Source organism: Astyanax mexicanus, chromosome 8, assembly GCF_023375975.1.
Source record: "Astyanax mexicanus isolate ESR-SI-001 chromosome 8, AstMex3_surface, whole genome shotgun sequence".
NCBI lineage: Eukaryota > Metazoa > Chordata > Actinopteri > Characiformes > Acestrorhamphidae > Astyanax > Astyanax mexicanus.
The window spans coordinates 29,097,404-29,114,274 of record NC_064415.1 but is presented as its reverse complement, the minus strand read 5'-3'; the positions used below and the strand labels follow the sequence as shown (position 1 = coordinate 29,114,274).

At 36.3% G+C, this 16,871-nt stretch overlaps 1 protein-coding gene and 1 non-coding gene across 3 annotated transcripts; both read left to right on the top strand.

Annotated features, from left to right (window-relative positions):
- The first annotated feature begins 6,527 nt into the window (after positions 1 to 6,527).
- si:ch211-119e14.1 (nucleolin) lies at positions 6,528 to 10,687 on the top strand. 2 transcript variants are annotated; one of them, XM_049482192.1, is made up of 3 exons: positions 6,528 to 6,742; positions 7,506 to 7,572; positions 9,320 to 10,687. In XM_049482192.1, the coding sequence occupies exon 3, from the start codon at positions 9,325 to 9,327 to the stop codon at positions 9,958 to 9,960; it is 636 nt and encodes a 211-aa protein (XP_049338149.1). In that variant the 5' UTR covers positions 6,528 to 6,742; positions 7,506 to 7,572; positions 9,320 to 9,324; the 3' UTR covers positions 9,961 to 10,687. The 2 variants fall into 2 exon arrangements, with proteins under 2 accessions (XP_049338149.1, XP_049338150.1); XM_049482193.1 differs by lacking the exon at positions 7,506 to 7,572 and having other exon boundaries at positions 6,529 to 6,742.
- Positions 10,688 to 15,528: 4,841 nt separating this feature from the next.
- trnaa-cgc (transfer RNA alanine (anticodon CGC)) lies at positions 15,529 to 15,600 on the top strand. Its single transcript has one exon. It is a non-coding gene; the product is annotated as a tRNA-Ala (tRNA).
- Positions 15,601 to 16,871: the final 1,271 nt, after the last annotated feature.

Here is a 16,871-nt window from a genome sequence, read left to right as displayed (position 1 = left end):
CCACAGACACAATTGTCACCCTGTGTGGTTTGCTGTCTATTCTGCTGATTTATCGCTAGGTAACTTTCAGTTCATAAAGGCATCACTGCATTAAGCAGTACAAAAACATCACAGTATTTGCATTTTTGCAGGAATCATGCCTGGCAAAAAGAAACAAAAGGTCACACATTCTAATATTTTGTTGGATAGCCTTTAGCTTTGACTGCTGCACATTCACATTTGCTGTTGTTTCAATAAGCGTCTGCAATGTCACAAGATGTATTTCAATGCAGTGGTGCATTAATTTTTCACCAAGATCTTGCATTGATTATGTCAGTGTCTGAGTGCTGCACAAAACCTTCTCCAGTACATCCCAAAGGTTTTCAGTGGAGTTCTGGTCTGGGCAGTGGAGTTCTGGTCTGGGCTCTGTGATAAACAATCCATGTGTGAAAATGATGATCTCTTTCACAATTCCAGCCCCATAATTTTTGGCACTGTCATTTTAAAATATGGCCATGCCATCAGGGAAGAAAAAATCTATTGATGGAATAACCTGGTCTATATTCAGTATATTCAGGTAGTCAGCTGACCTCATTCTTTCAGCACATACTGTTGCTGAACCTAGACCTGACCAACTGCAGCAACCCCAGATCATTTGCTTAGTTAAATCCAGGTGGAGACTTTTTTTTTTCAGGAAACCTTTTAGCAAACATTCTGGTCATAATAGCTTTAGTTATCTGAGTTACTGTGTCTCTGCATAACAGCAGCAATAATGGTGTACAGCATCGTCTCACTAACTGCAATTTTTTAAAAAAGCACAAAGAAGCAAAAAAGCCCAATGTTATGTCGAACTTATGAAATACAAAAAGAGAATTCTGTGCTTTAACATGTCTTACCATTAGATAAAAAAAATAACAGATTGTTCCTCTGTTATTCTGCTAAACATTATCAGCTTTGGTCACTTCAAATCAGTCTGACCAACATGACCAAGTTGGTCTACCAGTGTGACCAACTCGACCACGTGGACTGACCCGAATGACTGTCTTAACCAAGCTGGTCTACTAGCTTAAACAGCTGACTACAATAAGGCTCATGTAGACAAGTAGAACAATGTTGACAAACTTGCTCATTCACATTAATGGGCTCTTCTCGCTAAGTAAACACACACTGGGTAATATTGTGTTCAGCAAACATTATTTAGGTTACGTTAGGTTAGGTTATGTACATACAGTACCAGTCAAATGTTTGTACATGCCTTTTTTTGTTCAAAGTCTTTTTTTTTCGTCTACATTGTAAATAAATGATGAAGTAATTCAGACTATGAAGGAACACATAAAAAAATCATGTAGTAACTTAAAAGTGTTAAATAAACCAAAATACTCTGTGAAGCATTTAGGTGCTCTTATCGGGGGGGGGGGGTGTTAACTTGTGGTTTCTGAGGCTGGTAACTCTGATGAACTTATCCTGTGTAACAGAGGTAACTCTTGCTTTTTCTTTCCTGAGGTGTTTCTGATGAGAGCCAAATTCATCATAATTTTTTCAATGGTCTTTGTGACGGCACTTGAGGATACTTTCAAACTTCTTACATTTTTTGTATTGACTGACCTTCATTTCTTAAAGTATTTTTTTCTTTACTTAGTTGAGTAGTTGTTGAAAGCCATTGCAAGTGACTCTACTTCATAAAGCTGACTGAGAAAATGCAGAGATTTTTAAAGCTGTCATCTAAGCAAAAGGTGCTACTTTAAAGAATCTAAAATACAAATCATATTCTGGTTTGTTTAAAATATTTATCGACTAAACAATTCAGTGTGGATGACTTTAGTATGAATCTACAATGAAGAAAATGACAAAATAATGAAAGAACACTGAGGGTGCGTCCGAATTTATGACCGGTACTGTATAGTGTGCAATAAATTGATGATGTTATTATATGACAAGCCTAGGTTCAGTTTTTTTTCCTAGTCTAGCTGGGCAAAAAAAATGAATGCCATTAATGCTAACGTGCTAACAAATACCTATACAATGGAAACATACTGTTTTTTTTTTCACATTAATCTTTATTTTCTCAATATTGGCCCCAATTTCTTGCCAGGATGCACTTTTTTACTTGGTGACAAATTACTGGATTTTAGCTGTATTTAACAATTTACACATGGCGTTGCTACTGATGGACAATCTAAAATTCTAAGTGGAAAAGTTACAATAGCATACATGCATATAAATAAAATCCCATTTTAATGATCTTACATTGATTCTTTTATATTACATCTGAAAATCTATTATAAAACTTTCAGTGTTAAGAGGTAAAATGTAAATAATACTGATTAAATATAGAGAGTCTAATGTGCGCATTATTAGAGGACGTGGATGAACAAAGCCTATTCATTTATTTAAGTGTGGTTTTAGGTTTAAACATGGCTAAATTACATGTGTAACTAGTTAATGTTGATGTTTAAATGACAAACGTTCTTAAAATAACAGGAATTTTTTAGTTCAAACCATCATGACATCAGACTTTGATCATTTAGAGGAGACTGAATATTTTTGGCTGTTCGGTAGCGAGTTCCGGTAGTGTCTGTTTAGTGGCACTAGATCAGACCAGCCTCTGATAAGTGCATATATTAAACAGAACACATCCACTCTGTTTCAAACTGACAGTTATTACAACATGTTTTCACAGCCCTAAACGTGTGCCATATCTCTCAGTCCTAGCAATGAGAATATGTGAAGAACAAAAATGTTGATCTGCCTTTCTATAGCAATTTAGAGCATATTAGAGTTAGAGGAAAATGAGCGGTAGGCGTTCTCCTCATCCCATAATACAGTTTTAATTTCTTAACTTCAGATAGAATGATGAGCTTTTGCCAGTTTAAAATAAGTGGTCTGTAGTAGGTGGTCAACCACACAAGCTGCGCTGATGTTTTTATAAGTGTATTGTGTAATGATGAAACCTCAACATCTGTTGTGATGTATAGCATGTATGATGGTGTCACGGACCACTAGACATTTTCCAATTAACACACGCCTGACTCAGAATTATAAAATGTGACAATATAGAAAATAGGTACAGTTACGTGTGTTTAAAAATAAAGAAAATAGGCACAGTCATCAGTTGAAAACTAAAAATAGTTTTACACTCATCGTTAAAAAAAAAAGAATCAACTGACAGGAATAAAACTTGGTAAATAGTCATGCAAGACTGAAATAAGGTGACTCAGAATGGCAGTGGATCTTTTTCGATGACAAGTTCCACTTTTGTCTTGGTGGACACCTAACAAGTCTATGTTTGGAGGCACTGGTCAACGCAAAGACAACAGTTTGTTGTCACACATTGCATGTTAAGAAGGCCCAATGTCATATTGTGGGCTGCAATTTTGTACAATCTTTTGTTTTTATTACAGGCACTTTGACAGCCCAATGTTATGTTAATAAGGTCCTGCAACCAGTGGCTTTTCTTCTCTGAACCAACACTCTAAAGTGCTATTCCAACATGACAATGCTCGTGCACATACTGAAGAGCCTGCCTTGAAGACATACTATGCCAAGATACTATGCCATGGCCAGCAACATCTCCAGACCTACCACTGATTGAAGTTGTGTGGGATGCTATTGGAAGTGCTATCAACACTCTAAACCAGGGGTTTCCAAACTTTTTTTATTGTGTGCCAGAAGGAAAAATATATGTGCAGTCACGGGCCACAGACTCAAAAAACAATAAAACAAATAATGAAATATACTACTTAAAACATTTCCTTAATTACTATCATTTACACACCATTTTACTTCAGTTACTATCTTTATCTATCTTTGACAGTGTTGTGTAAGCTAAGGTTTTTCAAATTGATGTTTCATAATGGTTCATAATGGCTCTTAATATTATACTTGTTAAAAAATAGTAATTTTCCCATCATGCCTGAAACTTTGTGCATTTGCTGTCCATTTTTCATTTCTTTGAAGTTGTTAGACTCTTTGGCCCGTTTTCTGCGCTACAACTGCTCATTCTCACCGCTTTTAGACTCTTTGGCCCATTTTTCTGTGCTACAACTGCGCATTCTCACCGCTTTTAGACCCTTTGGCCCGTTTTTCTGCCCTACAACTGCGCATTCTTGCCGCTTTTAGACTCTTTGGTCCATTTTCCGGGCCACAACTGCGCATTCTCGCTGCATATAGACTCTTTGATTCCTTTTTTCGCACTACAACCGCGCACTCTCGCCGCTTTTAGACTCTTTGGTCCGTTTTCCGGGCCACAACTGCGCATTCTCGCTGCATATAGACTCTTTGATTCCTTTTTTCACACTACAACTGCGCACTCTCGCCGCTTTTAGACTCTTTGGCCTGTTTTCCACGCCACAACTGAGCATTCTCGCCGCATGTTGACTCTTTGGTCCGTTTTCTGCGCTACAGGTGCGCATTCTCGCTGCATCTATAGACTCTTTGGTCTGTTTTCTGACACCCAGCGTTCAAACTTTGAATCTCACATTAATAACCCTGCGGGCCAACTTTCATTTTATGGCCACTCCATAAAAGGAGAGAAACCAACACTCAGTAAGAGAACCCCATCCTCCTCTGGTCAGCCCGGACAGCACAAACAAATAACAGAACAAAAACAACAGTACAGAGATAATAGGGAGCTATAGCTAATATAGAAACAGGTTCTGAGTTATGAGTGTGAGCAGTAGCTGGACACATGCTCATTGTTAATGTTAAAGTCCAGGCAGCAGTTTAAGAATCTGCATGTACAGTTACGAAGTCTGGCAGTAATGGATTAGTGCAGAGTTCTAGAGAAGGACTGTGAAAGAGAAAGAGAAAGGGAGAAAGAAAAAGGGATTATAATGATTGTGTTGTGACACTATCAGAGGTGGAAAAAGTACAGAAAAATTGTAATTAATTAAAAGTACCTTACTTTGCTTAAATTCTACTCAAGTAAAAGTAAAAGTACCCATCTAAAAATCTACTCAAGTAAAAGTAAAAAAGTACTCAGTTAAAAATGTACTTTGAGTAAAAGTTACATAGTTACTTTTATTTATTTGATGTAAAAAAGAACAACAAATCATAAATTAAATTGTTTTTAATGAACTATTATTCCACATAATAATTTGGACCTTTCAGGCAATAGTTGTTCAGACCACCCCATAAACCATTTTCAAGAACAAGTGGTATAGGTTTCTATGATCCATTTTTTTCTTTACTGTTAAAAAGTTATGGTCATATAGGTGACTATAAACCGGATTTTTTTAGTTTTACAGGTCATTGTTTTATTTTAACTTGCAATTGCTATACTTTAACTGCTATTTTAATGTTTTTTTTTTTTTTAACATTCAAGCAGATTCTTTATGTTAAAAATACTTACCACCACATTTTGGTTTGTTGTGGAAGTCTTGAAAGCTGACAGCTCTGCCCGGCAGGGCACATTTTGTATTGCATGAGGAAGTTATTGCCTCGTTATTCCACGCGTGAGCATCCGTGCGCCAATTTTTTTTTTTTTTATTCAGACAATTGTGTTTTTCCCAGCATTTTATTTTTACTTTAAAACTACTTTAAAAATGACAAATTACTCATAAAATCTACTCAATTACAGTAACTTGAGTAAATGTAATTCATTACTTTCCACCTCTGGACACTGTTGAGTAGAAGAATCTCAAGACCTGATTCTTGAGATTTGCTGATTCCTCTGATTACATGTAGCTTTGTAGGCTGCGTATAGTGGTAGAGTAACCTAAGTTCTGAAATGTGCGGAAGTGTGGTGTCCTAGTTTATATCTCTTCGACCTCATATGACTTATGGCTAACTAATAACTTTATGACTCCGTGTGACTTTGGAATTAACTGTAAAAATGAACAGTAGCTGTTTAATTATTCAAAAAGAGAAGGGCGGCAGCTGATCATTTCCTGTCAAAGTACTGTAGCATCTACACTAAAAATATCAAGATCTGAATTACACTGCCATGAAAATCAGCTCACTTGACTGTGTATCAAACTTTTTGTATCATAAGGCCACAAGTGGTCCAGAAACACAGAGAAACTGTGAGTTTCAGAGCGAGCGCCCGTTTTGTATATGCAGAGTGCAGGCGTGGTTTTGAACCTTCGAACGCGACACAACAGGATGTGGTATTTGAGGGGCTAGTACTTGAGCATGCTATCGCACAGTAAAGGGTTCCACCAAATCCTTCCTGTATAAAGACACAAAGCTGTGCTGCCTGAGCAGCAATTTGCATGAAGTTTCAGTTCCTCAGTCTAAAACTGTACTGCAGCTTTGAGACTTGATTGTGAGGAATCCATGGTGTGCTGTGTACTCTTGGACTAAAGTAGCCTAGGATTTTATTATCATTATTTGCAGTATTATTGCTAATATTAGTGGTATTAAAGCTTATAATTTTCATTTTATATCCTCGTGTTCTTTATACTAATATATAAATGTGTTTTTTTCATGTATATGTTATTATAGGTCTATAGATGCATCTAGATCTATTTATCTATGTCTATGTGCACTATTACATATTTACATATATATTTTTTTACATCTACTCAAACGTGCTGTTCATTTATTTTATCATGAGTCAGTTTTACACTCTCAGCTGTAGAAGTTTTCTAATTTTATTCACAGATAAGTCTTGACACAGATCATTCTCACACCAAGAGCGAATGAGATTAGAAGTGTGCTCATGTTTCCTCCACCCACTTTTTTTCTTCTTTTTTTTTTCCTGCCCGAAACGCTTGCACTGCCACTCCTCGACTCATGCACGTTTAAGAACAATCACTTAACGGTATGTAATGCTTTTACTTACTCATTTACTTACTCTTACTTTAATCTCACTTCATAGCTTTTTTGTTTAAGAAATAATAAATATAAATGAATTAAACTGAACTGAATTCAATTCAAAATTTTCAAAAATACTTTTAGCAAATATATGAAAGTGTTACATCTTCCTGTGTCTCTGTAGTCTCTGTACTGAGACTGGTACTCTATTAGAGCTATTCCATTTAAAGACACAGCTTTAATATACTGATTATAGTTTCTTTCTTTTAATTTTCACCCGCTTGCATTGCTAATAGAATTTATTGAAATGTCTAAGAGACACAGAATCATCGTTCCTTCATAGCTGAGCTTCTGTCAATATTATAAAAGATATAAAAAGATGTAAAGACGTTGGTCAGATTTCACTTCCATGATTTGTGCCACTGCAATGCAGAATAAAGTATAATGAATAAATAAATAAATAAATAAATTTTAGCCTCTCTCGCTCATGTTATTAAAAGCCGTTACTTCTCACTAAAATCAAAATCTGTTACATTTGTGACCCGTGAAGAAGAAATTTAAAGTTTAATTTAAACAAATATGTAACTTAACTGGCCAAACGATCACAGTTTCACAGTTTGGTGTATGATGGTATCAGGAAACTACAGTAAAGTAAAATAAAATAGAGTAGAGGATAAAACTGAACACAGACATTTCCTGTGTGAGGGTGGTGGTGTGGGGTCTTTAGCGTGCCACTAGATTTCTCTTTTTCTTCATTTTTTTGTTCACAGAATCTCAAAATATATGGTAAAAAGTGCCAGGATTTCATCAGATGAAATAATTCACCTATACACTCAGGTATACACATCTTTATTATGGGGCTTAAAACTTGATTGTTAAGGGTTTTTTTTTTACTTTTTCTGGTAATGTGAATCTTGCAGTTTTTCTTTAAATTGTGTCAAAATATATTATAGTATATATATTAAAATATATTAAATTACACATATCATTAATAAATAAAAATGAAAATAACCAAAACCACTTTGAAATAATATTTTTACATAAACTAAATATTAAAAAAGTTATTTCCTACTACTGTTAAATCATTATTTTAGAGATATTTTAGAGATTTAGAGAACATATATTCCAAACTAGCACATTGCAGAGATTTTTCCACTTTTCCACTGCACCTGTGATGCTGAATGCCAGAATGTACAGAATCACTGTATGTCAATTGTAAACAAAATGATATACAAGCACCCCAACTAGCAAACTCAAGTACAGACAATCCAAATACTACGATTACTGAAGCAATCATTGAGATGTACGCAGTGATTGAGTGCTGGTTTGACTTGGAATGGATTGACATGGTTTGTAATGGTGCATTGTAATGAAATTTACAGTTTCACAGATTCAGATTTATTAGCAGTGGTGGTTATAGGCTCCAGAATTTGCAAAACAAAACTTTTTAAAGCGATTTTATTTAATGTTCCACAGGCTTGTGTGTGAGTTTCCTCTTGTGCATTTAGAGATATGATGGATAGTAGATAGGTGTAAACAACAGTACAATATATATATTTTTTTTGTTAAGCCAAGTTTGCTTTAATGTCATTTTTGCCATTAGTGTACATATAAGAGGCTGAATATCTGAAGCTTTGTAACAACATTTATTGACACTCTATAAAAAAAATAATGAATGCATATTGTGGTTAGTGTGGAGCAGTGGATAACACCACTACCTGTTAGTGAGCTACCCCTTCATGTGGGGGCACTGGGGTTCAATGCTGTGCTACACCAATAAGAGTCCTTGTGCCAGACTCCTAATACTATGTTGACCCACCTCTGTAACAGGAATAACCTTGAAAGTCGCTCTGGATAAAAGCGGCAGATAAAATGTCGTAAATTAAAATAAATGAAATCCAATAAGTAAATAAATAAATGAAACTCCAGTAGGAAAGAAGCCTTTGTCCTTTTTGCATGGGTTAAGTTAACTGTTAGGAGTAGCAACCATCACAGATACCATAGCAACACCTTAGCAACCACCTAGCAACACCTTAGCAACCACCTAGAAACTGCTTAGCAACACCATAGCATCCACCCTATATACCATAGCAACACCATAGCAATCACTTAGCAACTGCTTAGCAACATCACAGCAACCACCACAGATACCATAGCAACCACCTAGCAACACCTTAGCAACCACCTAGCAACTGCTTAGCAACACCATAGCAACCACTCCAGACACCATAACAACACCTTAGCAACCACCTAGCAACTGCTTAGCAACATCTTAGCAACCACCACAGAAACCATAACCACACCTTAGCAACCACCTAGCAACTGCTTAGCAACATCTTAGCAACCACCACAGAAACCATAGCAACACCTTAGCAACCGCTTAGCGACATCTTAGCAACCACCACAGACACCATAGCAACACATTAGCAACCACTTAGCAACATCATAGCCACCACCATAGCAAACAGTGGGAGCCATTTTAACTGCGCAACCATCCTGCGTTTCCTTCAAAAAATGCACTTTTCTAGTTTTTAATTACTCTTCTGCTCACATTTATCACCTGTCTCTCCCTTGTCTTCCTCAGCAACAATGACTAATAATGATGAAGGCGACAATACTGGGCTAGTTTTGGGTCTCTTGTTTTTCTGGATCCTCCTCATCCTGGTCCTCGTCTATCTCTACAAACGGCTAAACCAAGAGAGCAACAATCAGTACACTATCCACCGTCTGGTCTACACTCAGGGAGGCCTGAGGGATCGTGCGGTGCAGGGGGTTCAACTTGTGACCAGCTTTGTTGACCGCATACGACCCCAAAACAGTGACGAAGAGGCGGAGATTGGTGGCGATGGAGATACAGACAACAGAGAAGACGAAGAAGAAGAAGATGGAGGAGACAAAGATGGGGAAGGTGCCTGTCACAGGGAGGCCAAACAAGATGACCAAGATGACGAGGATGAAGAGGAGGACAAGGATGATTCTTCAGACGACTACTCCAGCGTTGACCTGAAAGAAAGAGTGATGCGGAACAATGGCGCAGAGGACAAGAAGACAGAAGTAAAACAGGAGGAGTCATCTAAGGCTGAAGAAAAGGTAGAAGAACCTAAACAGCAGGAAGAGGTGAAGGATGAAGAGAGAGTAGGTCTGCTTGTAAATATAAAGCCATTTTCTGGCAGTGCTATTTGGTCTGAAGAGAAGACGGAGGAAAGCAACGTGACGGCTTTGTAAAAAAATAATAATACGAGATGGCTTAAATATAGGGCAGAGTTTATTGAGAGACACTGGTGGTTTTAGGGGTGGAGCCACAGGGACATTATCCCCAGGTGAAATCTTATTGGGCCCCTGAAAGTAACCCTGTTCAAAATCCACAAAATTCTAAAGAAAACTGGCAAAATCCAAATGCAAATAAATTTCAAATTATAAACATAATACCGGAACCATGTATTGTTTTTAAATATATGTTTGATATTTATTTTTTTTTTGCTTTGTTTTGAATTTGCAATATATGCTTTTTTCTTAATATTTTGTTTACCAATTAAAATTTTTGGTGCAAAACTTTTGCCACAAAATGAACTCTATAGATTTTACTGTGCAAGATTTTACAATTACATTCAAGTGTTTGAACATGGTGTGACTGGTGAAATAATACGTGGCTCCTTGATAGCCCCTTATTTAAAAAAAAATCTAGATCTGCCGCTGGTGAGACTTTAGAACTAAATGTGTGGATGGGTCGCTGCTGAACGATGTTGTGTTTCTTGAAAAATACTGATGTGAACTTAGCTTGTTTTTTTCTAATATGAACTGCATGAAAACGTTTTCTTAAAATATAATAGTTATCAGTCGCTTTGTAATGCTTTTGTAAATGCTAGTTTACACCAGAGCTAAATTTATTAAGACATTTCCAGAAGAAGTGTGTGTAAATATTCTTTTAAATAAATGAACATGGAACAATGAACTGCGTTTATTTATTATTTCATGAAGGGCTTTCTTAAGGTCTGTGTAATTGCACTGGATGATATGTAGTCAACTGCAGTATGGTAATATTTTTTTTAGCTAACTGTTAGGAGTGCACTGGCATTTTTATCACACCCTTCTTACATTCACAGTCTAATTCACACTATCTCCTCCCCAGTAACAATATGTGATAAGTTTGTTCACTTAATGTGATACATAATTAGTATAATTTTGACAATATAAAGCTCATAATGTTATAGGATTGGGCTGACTCAAAATTACTCAATTCATACAATTTATATTTTGCATATCATTATGCAAAAAAGATAAAGACTCCAAACATATTTATATACACAATATTAACACATATATTGGGAAACCTGCTCATTCATTGTTTCTTTCTAAATCAACAATATTTTAAAACATAAAAATAATTTATCTTGCTTTTGTTGGAGTAACAATCTCTGTCCAGCAAAGACCTTCTACAAAATTTTGGAGCATTGCATTTTTGGAGCATTGCTGTGAGGTTTTGATTTTATTCAACAAAACAAGCATTGAATGGTCTGTTGCCAAAGATGTGCAGTACAGTGTAGGCTATAGTAATACTAATAAAAATGCAGCGATATCACAGCAAACAGTGCACATGCTTTGCCTGTTTGCTTAGCATTTTCAGGACATTTTAGCTTGTAACATTATAAAAATAATGTTCTAAGAAATTCCAATTCTTATAATGTGTGAGGTAATAATGGTTTGCATTTCTGAATGTTTCTCACACAAAGATCCCAGTCAAACAAACACTGGCATTTTGTTAAGACGCAACGTCAAAATCTCAAACATAAAAATAAAAAAAACATTTATACAACATAGTTACACTGATATTACTATAATACATGATATGTAATCAATGTACCATACAATGTTTTCCAAACTTAAGAGTTGGAGCATTTAATTATCTATTTATTATTTGCTTACACTGAAAATGAAAAGTACAAACCTTCTAGTACATTTTGACATATGCCTACTAATTGTAAAAAGCCCACAATAGTTGTTTAGTTGTTTTTAGAGACAAGCTCTAAAAAGGACAACTTGAAACATAAAAAAACATGCTTACCAATGCTTTGTTAACTGGAAACTTTTTTTTGTTAACTGGAAACTCTCTCACTACCTCCCTGCACTAAGGTGAAATCTGTCGTTAGTGAGTGTAGAGGCCAGGTCTTGTTAACAAACTGTTTTTCCACTTTGACTTTGTGCTGGTTAGACATGACTGGAAGCGGTTTTGCAGCAAAGAAGCAGCCAAAATAAGCACACCAGAGCACACTTCACTTAATATGACATGCTGAAGTCTCTGCAATCACATTTACTAATAACTAACCTTCCTGTTTTAAGATTAAATGTAAAAAATTTAATGCAGGTAAACTACACTATATTTAGAATAATATTGGGACAACTTCTCATTTAATGTTTCTACCAAAATTAAAAAAGGGTATTAATTAATATAGACAGTTTTTAATGCTTTTGTTGCACTCTAAGAAATATAAGTACAGATTTGTACTTAAAAGAGTACAAAGCTTGTCGCTGGGGCTGTACCTTATATTGAGGCACAAAAAAGTACCTTTCAGTGAAAGTCCTTTTTTGTACCCATGGTTTTTGTGGCAGTAAAGATCATAAAGATTATAAACATTATCATCAACTAAATATGGCTCAAAAACTTGATGATACAAAATTGTCTGGCTTTCAAATAAAAAAATGTGCAATTTAAATATATACTTTTCATTAGTACAGTGATGCAGAAAACTGAATGTACCCTTTGGCTGGTTAAATGGTACAAATTTGTACTTATTGCTGTTAGAAATTACTTTGTACTTCAGAGGGAACAAATCTGACCCTGTAAAGAACAATATTGTACCTTTGAGGGTACAATTATAAAGAGTGTACCTTCGAGTACAAAAAAGTACTCATGTCGTACCTCTGTTTTTTAGAGTGTGGAGTAACTGTCTCTACTGTTCAGGAAAGAATGTCTACTAGATTCTGGATTTGATGGTGTTTAGCTTGAAGAATATTAGTAAGGTCAGGATGCTGGATGATCAGATCCTCACCACAATTTCAGAGAACACATTTACACTGCTCAATACTGGGGTTTTTATACCCCTCTAGTCCACGTCTGACATTAGACATAGTGCCAGTATGTTCATGTATATTCCCTCCAGAGATTCCTATTATATTGACAATGCTTCTCTTGTGTGTGAGTGCATTTTTACATACGTGACAACATATAGTACAACATATAGCAGCTGAATGTATTTATTATTTACTGTATCTTTGTAGTGTGTCAAGAAGTGTTGACATTGTGGCCCTGAGTGGCAGATAAGCTTCTTTGCTGTTAGCTTGTTCTGTGGTCGTACAAAGTATGAACTAGAAGACAACAAACTATCTGAGTGATGTGCTCAAAACCTCTCCTTAGTGTCGCCAACGCATGCCTGTTCTACATAGCAAAAAGCTGTATACAGGTCAAAGGAAGGCTGTGCCTAAAATTATGAGAACCTGTGGTTGCCAATCTTGCAATTCAGGTTGCACACATGCTGGTTGACCACCTTGGTCATGCTGGTCATGTGGATCAACCAGCTTGGTCTATCTGGTCATGCTAGTCAACAAGCATAGTCAAGCTTGGTCATACTCTTTATCTAGCTTGGTCAGGTTAAGCATGATTATTAGACCTGCCAAACCCTCAAACCATACCCTAGAACAGTGCCCTGGCCTGCTTAAAGAGGTGGGCTAGAGTACGGTTCACTTGAACTCAAGCACGCCATGCATGCAGTGAGAACGCTATCTATGACCAAGATGATGTTAGTGATGCAAAGTTCCTATAAACAAACGTGGCGGTGTTGTGCCGAATTGAGCACCCTGACAGGAAAAGCGCCCTCTATCTGGAGAGTGCGTTATGTTGCCATGACTTTTAATGTGTATTTCTAAGGTAATTAAAGCAGATTATCTCTGGATTAATCAAAAAGACGGTGTATATGTGCTTAGGTGTGCTCACACTCGGCTCACATTAGGTTTCCTCTGAAAACATGCTGTGATGTCTTAATAATATCTTTATAATATTCTAAAGATATTCTTTTAGCAAAGCTAGCTAGCTAACCTAGTTAATCTAAGCAAGCTAACTTTAGCTAGATAAACAATTCAGACTCTAGAGCGGTATCTTATTAGCTGCCCAACAGTTTTAGAGCCGCAGTTTTAAGCAGCATGTGGGCGCTCCAGAGAAAAGGACTGTCTCATTCTGTAGGCAGCATATTGTGGCGTGGAAGAGGAAGGAAGACCCGTGAGACTCATGCTGAATGCTCAACAGCTCCTTTATTGCACCGGCTTGCCACTCACTTACAGTCTTTAACAAGACTAGGAGAGCTAATAGCATTCCCCACAGAGCTCAAACAGCCCAAAGGCCACCAACCCAGCTGTGTGTCTCCCAGATGGCAGATCCAGAGTGGTGCCCACCCTCTCTGCATAACCCCTCCCAAGGGAGATGCCCCACCCCTGTCATCCTCGCACACAGGAGAACAGAACCCTGCCTAAGGCAGCCACACACAACCCAGAGCCGCCACAATATTATCCTTTATGGTCAGAATCCTTACCCCAGTTATGAAGGCAGGGTGACATATATCCTTACCGACAAACGCAACCCCATGATGCATTTCACCAGGGTTGTTTTCACCTGTACTTAATTTAAAGTAAGACCTGACTCGGTGAAGCTACCCTTAGCTTAGTGCTTTAGCCGATTCACCGGGAAACTAAACGGGTCAGCTGGATTTCCTAGCACCAAACGCGGCTGGCGCGCTAAGCTAACTTTGGCTAGCATGCTAAGCTAACCTCGCAGGTGTGCTAGCAGCGTCAGGCGATCGTACAGTGTAACAGGTTTAACTGTTAGAGGGAATAAGTGTAGATTAACCGATAACTCAGTGATTTAATGTGTAAATAGAGGAATTATGATCGTGTCCTCCTATGTTGTCCCCAGGGATAAACGCGATTACCGGGCCAGGGAAGAGGTTCTTATATTTGGGGAGAGGTAACGTTAACTTACTCCACTCCGACTGGCTGGAGACAGTGTTAGCTCCTTTTATAAAGAGTTTTTACTTTACTTTTTACTGTCAAAATGCTTATTGTAGTATCACATTTTAACTAATGTTAGTGGGTAAATTTTTCACTTTTATTTGCAAATAAATAAGACATTTATGAAGCATGTTATGTGTTTGTTTTATGCAACTAAAATGTCTAAATAGATTAGCTGATACAAACTTTTGATGGTCTATACAAACTATTAATTATATTATTGTTACATTACTCCTACAAAGCTAATTTCTAATCAGAAATAAATAAACTAAATAAAACTGACCATACTCTTGAGTAAGAAGTGATGGAAAGTGTATAAATTAGTAAATCAGGAATATTTAGGTTTATCTTTAAAATTTGGATGAGTACATTGCTGCAGAAGTGCAAAGAAAGAGACATATCTGCTGTTGTTGCTGCTTTGAGATTTATCTTGAGGTAACTTTAGTGGTTAATAACTTGAATTTGTAAATAGAGCCCACGAGCACAGCACACTAGACAAGTTGTTGACTCCAAAGCGTGTCCCAAAGGCGCTGCCTCAGATCCCTTATAAGTTAAAACGTTGTCGATTGAGATTACTATTTATGAAAATAAAATATTCATTAGACGGGCTGTCCATATTTTTTTCACCTCCAGTAAAGCTGTTTTAGGGCTTATAAACATTAATTTACTTAACTAGCATTAACTGCGGACGCTGGCGAATAAGCTACATATAGCCTAGTGCGCGGTGACGCGTCCAGAGGGGATGTAGCTCAGTGGTAGAGCGCATGCTTCGCATGTATGAGGTCCCGGGTTCAATCCCCGGCATCTCCACAACGTTTTCGTAAAATAAAAAATATTTTTTGGCCGCACTGTACAGCAAACAAAAAACAACAACTGATGCACTGCACGCTATAACATATAATGGGACACGTAAAAAAGGCTGTCGTTTAGTGAAAACCAGAGATTGCACGTCTGGCAGAGCTACAGTGTAGGCTGGAAGGCGGAGCCTGTGGTGGAAGAAGGGGAGTGTGATTGACCACATTGTCCTGCTTGGGCGTGGAAACGCAAACGCAAAACTCTAGCAAGAGTCTATCACCGTCGTGCTGGAATGCAAGTAAAAATTATACTTTTTTAAAATTATGCTTTTAGAGCAGTATTAATACTTTTTTACCAAACATGAAAAGACCATAAATTATTAAAAAAAAAAACATAATGAGTTAATAAAAAGTCCAGGATACATGAACCAGAAGTATGTTGAATTATCATTTATTTTTTAATCTCAGCCGATCAGAATTGATGTATTCTTTGTCATCAGTTTTATTACTGTTTCAGCATTGATTCAACTTTATACTTTATATGTATTGTTTTTGATTAAGATGTACGTACTTATTTACTGTTATCACAGATATAAATGTTATCACAGATATACTCATACCCCAAAAGTAATACTGCTGAACTGGAAAGATAGTACTCAAATTTTAAATAAACATTAGCTTAATCTCCTTACAGTTCATTGTAACCTGGAGAGTCTTAAAGCAAAACTTAAAAAAAAAAAAACATTAAATCATTTGAAGAAGTCTTCCCTCGTTTCTTATACATTGAGAGCTGACTTCTTTGTTTATGCAGTTATAATTGTTTGTTTTTCCTGTTGAATGTATCCTCTTATTTTGCTATATTTGTCCCTTACACATGCATATATGTTTTTGTATAAGTATGTATGTAAATGTGTGTATGTATATGTGTATCTAAATATATCATTTGTCTCTAGCAATAAAAACGATGTACTTATGTGTATCTTGTTTGTATTCCTTTCTTATAGCTTGTATACTTTTTTTACTGTGCAAAAAAATGTATTTAAATAATAATTATTACAATTAAATCAGAGTTATTGTCACATCACATTAGTACAGGTGAAATATATATATATATATATATATATATATATATATATATATATATATATATATATATATATATATATATATATACACTTAACTTATGCTACACACATAAACTTACACTATTAACATACACAATTGCACTGTGTAATTTACAGTTCTAATATATAACTCAGAATATTTAGATGTACTTTTTATTTAGAT

Coding starts and splice junctions, on each gene's coding strand:
- si:ch211-119e14.1 (XM_049482192.1), top strand. CDS start 9,325: ATGACTAATAATGATGAAGGCGACAATACTGGGCTAGTTTTGGGTCTC.